Here is a 7,858-nt window from a genome sequence, read left to right as displayed (position 1 = left end):
GGGGGGGGGGGGGCGGGGGGGGCGGGAGGGCCCAGGGCCTGGACCCAGACAGCCCCTGCTCAGAAGGGACTGCTTGTCTGGGCGGCTTCAGGCGAGTTTCTAAAGTCTCTGGGTTTTGTTTTGTTTTGTTTTGTTTTTTGTAATCTGCCTAAGAGGGGAAGATCATAGCACCTCCGAGAGATGAACCAAGGCCAGTGATACAGCAGAAGAGCCTGACTCAGAGGCTTTCCCCAGCACCACCCAAATAAAGAACTCTGCTCTTTTCCACTGTTCAAATTGTTTTCGAAACCAGGTGCTTTTGATTTTACAGCCCTAAGTGAGGTCAAATTGATGTGCTATTAACTGTGCATATTTAAATTGTGCAGTTGGGCCTGGAGGGCATGGTGTCATATACAGTGGTAATCCCAGCACTCTGGGGGCCACAAGCAGAAGAATCGCCAGTTTGAAAATAATCTGGGCAAGTCAGCAAGTTAACGAGACCTTGTCTCAGAATAAAGAATCCAAAAAGGTCTGAGGATATAGCTCAGACTGAAAGCCCTAGGCTCAATCCCCAGTACCACAAAATAAACAAATGAACATGTGTGCACTCTGGCGATCTGCCGTATGTATGTTCCATAAAACCATCATCACATTCAGGATAACTGATGCAACCATCAACCCCAAAAATGTCTCCCTTTCCCTTTCTAGTATCTCCTCCCATTCTCTCCCCTTACACCCTCCTCCCAGGAAAATACGGGTCTGAAGTCACTATTCATGAGTTTACACTTTCTATAATTATATAGATGCAAGTGTACAGCATGTACTCTTTATGTTTGGCTTATTTCATCCAGCATATTCTTTTTCATTTCATATTTCTTTTCATAATTTTCATAGTCTTATTTCATTCTGCGATTCTTTGCTATTACTGGGTGATATTCCATTGAATACACATATCACACATATGTGGTGTTTATTCACTCACTTGGTGAACAGCAGAGAAATTAGCTGTTCTAAATTACTCTGAGTATTCAGTAGAATCCTTCATGAGGACCTATGTTTTCACCTCTCTTGACTATGCAGTTATTTTTGTCTTTCTGTTTTGCAGGCCTGGGAATCAAACCCAGGACCTTGCACATGCTCGGCAAGTACTCTACCACTGAGCTACATCTCTAGCTTTGTTACTTTTTTTTTTTGTACTAGGGATCAGACTCAGGACTTTGAACTCTGGAGCCAGGCAGTGGCATCCCTGAGCTAAATCCCACCCCCCCCAGCTTTGTTACTTTTTAAGAAATGAACTGACCACAGTTCAGGTGCAGTCAGCTCACGAAGCTCTTAACTGGCAAACCTGGAAAAAAATGGGTGCTTTCATTTGTCTATTCCTGCTTTCATGTGGTTCTCATCTTCTTTGATTGACAGGGGGCCAACCAAGCCCTTGTGCCTCGCCCGAAGACAGACTCTTTGATATCTTCAATTTTGCATAGCACTGTAGGATCAGGGAGGGCCACTTCCTTCTAAATATGTAAACAAGAGGAAAAAAAAATACACACAAATATAAACCACAGAAAAGGAAGCCAGTTTCTACTTAACCATCCTAATTCCAGTCCTTCATTCATTCACCAAATATTCCTTTTTTGTTTTTGGTACCAGGGCTTGAACTCAGGACCCTGCACTTGCAAGGCAGGGAGCAGAACCACTGAGCTAAATCCTCGGCTCTCACCAAATATTTCTTAAACAACTACTCATGTCAGAAGAACTGCAAAGGGCCAGTCCCTGAGAGAGTCATCACAGTCCCTCCACTGGAGGAACACAGAGGCCAGTGAGAGCAAGAGACATTAGAAGAAAGGGTCCAGGGAGCTAGGGAGCTTGTTGCAGGGGCCTCTAGTCTGTCTGCCAGAGGATACTGAGCAAGGGCTTCAGAAGGCCTCGAACGCCAGCGGTCTGGGATCCCAAATCCTGGGTCCTTTCCCCACTGTTGTCAGGATCCCATCCCAAATCCCCCTTTCTGGGGAATTTCCATTTCCAGGCTAGCTCTCTGGGCTGGGCAAAACATATGAGAATTCAAGGGCCCGAATCAAGGCAAGGACTGCACCAGGATTGCTAGCATCACTATTTTATCCATCCTGATCGGTCTGAAGGAGTCACTGGGTTAACCACTGTGTATAAAGCATTCGTGGAGGTCCTGACATTTACTGAGAGCTCCATAAATGTTTAAAGCCAGCCCCTGGGTGCTGAACACCTTTGCCAGGGACGGGAGTCCCTACTTTGGCTCCATGCATCTCATTACCAGACCAACATGATAATGGATTGCTCCTCCACTTGCTCACCCTACACACACACTACATCCTGCTTCTAGTTGACCTTTGCCCAGATAATACCAATAAGCCCATCCCTCCTCATTCCCCTGCACCCTTTTGTCTCCCTGGCAGTGTACCTGATCCACCCTGGCTCCTCCCCATCCTATATAAATATACCTGAGGACACAACAAGCCTCAGATTAGCTGTTCCTGCCCTGCACTCTAAGGTGAGGCCCTGGCTTGGTTTGCTGTGGGTGGGGGCAGGAGGGTCTCTGTGAGAATGTGTGATGGGGTCTGTGGTCTCTGAATGTGTGTGCATGTGTGCATTGCACTGGTACTTGGGTGGGTCTGTCCCTCAGGGTGCAGTGTGTCTCTGAGGGCCATGTGGCTGTGTTTCTGGCTCATGTCTGCCCATCTGCCCTGCCCACCTCCTGGCTGGGACCCTGCACCTCCACTCTTTAAGTTATAATCAACGTACAGCCTTTGCCATGTGAGGTAGAGCTGTACAGCTGAGGGTTGCAGGATTGTATTCTGTACCTTCCAGAGCTGCCAACTTTTGTCCCCCAAAGACCTGGGTCTGAATTGGGAAGACATATTCCAAGCACTTCTAATCTATATCCTGACTGGCCCCAAGGTTTTCTTTACCTGCCCCTCCCCCAAGTCCGGCCCAATGGTCTCTTCCAGCTGCATCACTAAGAGGAAGAAGAAAGAAGCACCATGGGCCTGGTTCAGAGGCTTGTTTCCACTGAACGTTTGTGGCACAAGTAGAAGCTAATGAAAGAGAGTTCAGTGGGGCTGGAGATGAAGCTCAGGGTAGAGCACCAGTTTTGCATATGCAAGGCCCCATGTCCTATCTCCAGCACCTAAAAAAAGAAGAGTGGCTCAGGAAGTGCAGGGGGCTATCTTGTAATGGGCCAGGGCTTTTGTATTGGTGCGTGCACATGCATGTGTGTGTGTGTGTGTGTGTGTGTGTGTGCTTCATCCTCGTGTGCTCAGCTACCATATGAGCACCAGAGACCTAAGGCCAAGTGTTTAGTCCTTCTGTGGATTGCTTTGGGACCATTGTGAGGTTGTATCATGACCTGCATGCCAGCGCTATGTAAGGAGTGACTGGACTTCAGCAGCAGTCTCTGAAGAGACTGCTGGTGAATAATAAACTGGCTCAGACCACCAACTCCCAACCTCTTCTGGTCCTAGCAGGAGGAGACAGCGACAGGCAGCTCTGACCCTGGAAGGCTTTCTATTCACTTCTTCTGCAGAGCCAAAAACATGGGGCCTCCCCATCAGCCCATCCTGCCCCACCCTGCTCTGAGTACACTTCCCTCTCCAAGCATCCTTCTCTCACCCCTATGCTAGCTGTTCACACAGGATCTTGTAGGGAAAGGGCTACCGTCCTGGAACATGGCAGGCACTCAACATGAATAATGAATGTGACTGAAATTGACCCCAGTGGAACTGAATTAACATGCTCTTGAGTCTGCTGGTAAATCTGGGGTCGGGCAGTTGTAAGGGGCATGGGTCCAGGGTGAGACCCAGAGACCAATGCAATACTTGTCTCTTTCCTCTCCCCATGTGGATGAGACCTCTGTACCCACTGAACACCTATGGCAGCACCTAGAGTGCCAGTTCCACATTAGATGCCAGGCTAGACCAGAGGGCCTGAGCCCATGAAGAGGCTATGTGTGCGTTCCTGAAAGAGAACAAGGAAGGGGACAGACTGAGACCACCAAAAACTAAACTCTGTTGAATTCCAGGTGTTTCTGTGTCGCTTCCTGCTCCTGCCCCACAAAGATGGATCCAGGTAAGCAGCATGGCCTGGAAGCTCTGGGGTGGGAGAAGAAAGAACAGTGCTGAAGGCATGGGGCTGGCAGCCAGCCATATCTATCGCATGCCAAAGGTCTGTGGGCGTGTGGGTTCATGGGCGTGGTGGTGGGGCTCTGCCATGTAGATAGGTCCCTCCACTCCGCACAATGCTTTACAGCTTAAGAAATACATTCACATAGGCTTCATCTGCTAGATCTTCCATCTCAGGAGGAAAACAGGCAGCCATTCCTCCCCTTGTACCGGAGGCCCAGGGAAGTTCAGGGTCATGCTACGGGTGAGGCTACAGAAGCAGGGCCAGGTCTGGAGCTCAGAATCCAGTTCTTGGTAGCCATGCTGTTGGCTACCCTCAAAGGGCATGAGAGAAATGCACCAAGAAGCTGTACTGCAGACCACTTGGGTGGTTACTGCAGAAGCAGCCCACTGGGCCCACAGCTAGGAGACTGCATGGCCATGCTAAGTGGATTTCTGGCAGGAAGCAAGACAGAGTGGAGCTGGAGAAATTACTAAATGCCAAGAGGCAATAGTGAAACCAGAAAGTTGTGAGCAGGGAGCCAACAAATGGCTCTGAGGGGCTGAGGAAAGACTGGGCTCAATACAGGGGACATGAAGGGATCAATGGAGAGACTGGGTGGCAGAGGACGGACCAGGTTAGGTGAGCAGACAGGTGGCAGGGCTTGGATAAGTATCCAGCCCTGGGCCAGGCCCCACACCACCCAGAGCGCTCTGCCAGCTCTTCAGCTCACAGGATGCACTGCTGAATTTCATACTGACTTTTCAACATAAATCTGTTGTTGGGTGATGAATGAAGGAATGGTTGTCAGGCAAGTGACGGACTCTGAAGAGCCTTGCTATGGATGGGGGTGTGGTCACGCTGAGACCAAATGACCAAAGCTACTTCTTCCTTCTTTCTCTCCCACAGGTCACAAGGTGAGAAAGTTCTCCAGTCCTCTCCCCTTCTTCCTCCCCAATGTATGTTCTCCAGACTTCCTACCTTCTTCCTAGACCCCCACTTCCCTCAAAAAAAAAAAAAAAATCAAGAGCAGAATTAGGCAGCAGCCCTGCAAGGTGGGGCATCAACACATTCATCCGGCCCCTGCTGGCTGCAGCCCTCTCCTTGGCTTCTCTCCTGTTTTCCCATCTGTCTCTCTCCTTTCCTCACTTCCCCTCCCTGCTCCAGCAGCCCATCCTTTCTCCTGCTGCTTCCCCGCCTGTTCTGTTCCTTTGCTTTCCTGGCTGCTACCCCCACACCCTGGCTGAATGGCTGGCTTGCTCCCAAGCCCCAGCTACACTGCCAGGTCCCTAGGACAGGCCTCTGCCATGGAAGGATGCCCCCTCTCCCCATCAGCTACCAGAGCTGACTGGCTCCCAGCCCTGGCTCTCGGGCCTACCCACAAAAAGAGACAGAAAGAGAGGCAGGAAGTGACTGGATGGGGCAGAGACTGCTCTTTCATGGTCACGGGAACCCCCCAGCCTAGAGCCCATGTCTCCCCACTTGCACCAAGTCCTAATGGAGACCTAGTGGTAAACTATTCCACCCCAGGCCCCAGCACAGAGGCCAGATGGTGTCTCCATTTCCCTGGGCCTGTGACAAGAGACAAGAAACTCCCTTGGGGCTTCAGGAATGGTTCCAGTAAAGGCAGATTAAACTATACATTTCCCAGGCCTCTTCTAAGTAAGGGGTAAAACTTGGACTTTACTTTCTGTTCTTCCTGATTCCTTGAGGCTGGCCTGCGCTGGAGGGAGGCATGAGCTCACCATAATACACCCACCATCATATATACATAAGCATGCACGTATGTGAGTACACAGCAAGCCTATACAAGGTACCCAAACAGAGCCATTTGTATGTAAATACACACAGATAATGTGTGCACTCACTACATAGCAAGGAACACACCTCCTTGCCTTCTACCTCCTACCCTTGGTCCCCTCCAGACTGGCCTAGTATCTCCCTGCCTCATCCTCAGGGAGCTCCTCTCCCAGCCTCATCCCTACTCCTAAATTCAGTCAACCTACAGTCCTAGAATGGTAAAGCTTCTAATCATTCTGCAAGAGTTCCTGGCTGAGAAAAGAGGAAAGATAGAATTATTCTGCTTCTTAATTACAGATGAAATAAAATGAGGTCCAGAGACTAGAAGTCCTGGCTTAGCTCAAGGAATCAGAACACATAAATCAAGGTTCCTCCCCTCATGTCTGCCCAGTGCTCAAGTGGCTTCATCAAGGCAAAAAGGCACAGGAGCAACAGCAGTCACTTGCTACCGCAGCCCTCCACTACAACCCCACACTGGTGCTCAAGAGTCCTAATCCCCTGGGATGGTGGGGTGAAGAGGAGTTGATTACAGGTAAAATCAGCATTGACTTCAACTCTAATACCGCTCATCTGGTTTTCCACAGGGGCACTGCCATGGTGGTCCTCCAGGCCACCATCCTGGTCATGGACACCACCATGGTCATGGTCCAGGGCACTGTCCCGGAGGAACCCACCCACCAGGCCATGGCGGACCTCCTCCAGGCCATGGCGGACCTCCTCCTGGCCATGGCCCAGGGCACTGTCCTGGAGGAGCCCACCCACCAGGACCTTGTGGGCCTCCCCCTGGCCATGGCCCAGGGCACTGTGGGCACCCCCCTGGCCCACATCACTGAGGAAAAAGAAGAAAATAAGATACAGATGAGTACCCTGATGGGGCTGACCTGCCAACTTGCCGACCTGCCACAGAACCTGAACCGGCATCTTTTCTTCTTAATAAACAGACTCTTGGAAGCTGTGTTCTATTCTAAAAGAGTCTGTCTTTCTTCACACTCCACTCAGGAACCCCATTGCTTCTGAGCTCAGGGGTGCCCATAGCATGAGGCTGGATAAAACCATCTTTCTTCTCAATTCTGCCTCTCCCATCAAAAGGCCTCAAATGAGGTCCCATCACCTCTGTCCCATCCAGTTCATCCAGATCTAGTGGGCCTTCCTGAGGTTCCAGCTGGCAGACCTTATTCTACATATCCAAAGATGTGTCTTCCCACTGCCCACAGGGATTTCTCAACCGTTCCCTGAAAATACACTGATCTTTCCAACCTCCTTAAATTAGGTTGCAGTGTCTCCCACCTCAGGTCAAGAATACCTTCTCTCTCCTACCTCTGCATTTTCAAAGCCTTGCCTTCCAAGCCAGCTGAAGCTCCGCCACCTCCAGGAAGCCTTCCCTGAAGCCTATTAGGAAGAGTGGTCTTTTCTCTTCAAAACACTGTGCCTTGTCTACCACAAGCTACAAGTAAGAGAGGGTATCGACAGCTATCAAGAGCTTAATCACACCCTGCCCAGATGGCAGGAATTTATGACCTGGCTCTTTATCTTTCCAAACAAAATTGTAAGCTACTCAGAGCACTTCTACACCTCTGGGTTTCCTACGTCATCCCTATGAACTACACCTTGCACAGACGGGCACTGCCACACATTGAAGAGGTATCTACAGTCCAAACCTTCTTGGCTCTGACTCTCCAGTCCCATGTTTTCAGCCAAGGCACCTCCACGCAGCCGCAGTCAGGCCCAAAAAGCCTGCTTTCTGCCCATCCAAATCTCACATCCGGGACACTCCGCTCCCAGCCCCCAGCCTTCTCACAAGGCTGCTATTTATTCCAGTTCGTCGCAGCCGTCTGGCCAGCCTGTCTACGGCCCGTCCCTCCCGAGGCTCTCTGCTGTCCTCGCCCTCACAGCTGTTCCCTGAAGGAAGAGCGCAGCTGTCCCGCAGTGCGCGGCCGGCGGGCAGGTCCCG

At 50.6% G+C, this 7,858-nt stretch overlaps 1 protein-coding gene across 7 annotated transcripts in view; it reads right to left on the bottom strand.

Moving 5' to 3' along the window:
• The window catches only part of Ccdc9b (coiled-coil domain containing 9B), a 22,522-nt gene that overhangs the window by 13,698 nt on the left and 966 nt on the right, over positions 1-7,858 (bottom strand). For 2 of the 7 annotated variants that reach the window (XM_019207581.2, XM_019207587.2), the window contains exons 1-2: positions 7,566-7,852; positions 1,325-1,490 (exon numbers count right to left, since the gene is read on the bottom strand). In XM_019207581.2, coding sequence (XP_019063126.1) covers positions 1,325-1,348 — 24 coding nt within the window. In that variant the 5' untranslated portion in view covers positions 1,349-1,490; positions 7,566-7,852. Of the gene's footprint in view, positions 1-1,279; positions 1,491-7,224; positions 7,474-7,514; positions 7,533-7,565; positions 7,853-7,858 lie in introns of those variants that run through there. The other 5 variants (XM_033765011.1, XM_019207585.2, XM_019207583.2 and 2 more) reach the window with 5 other exon arrangements.

Source organism: Fukomys damarensis, unplaced genomic scaffold (genome assembly GCF_012274545.1).
Source record: "Fukomys damarensis isolate Sample0158 unplaced genomic scaffold, DMR_v1.0_HiC HiC_scaffold_17, whole genome shotgun sequence".
Classification (NCBI taxonomy): Eukaryota; Metazoa; Chordata; class Mammalia; order Rodentia; family Bathyergidae; genus Fukomys; species Fukomys damarensis.
Note: the sequence above shows the minus strand (reverse complement) of the source record. Positions and strands in the feature narration are given on the sequence as shown.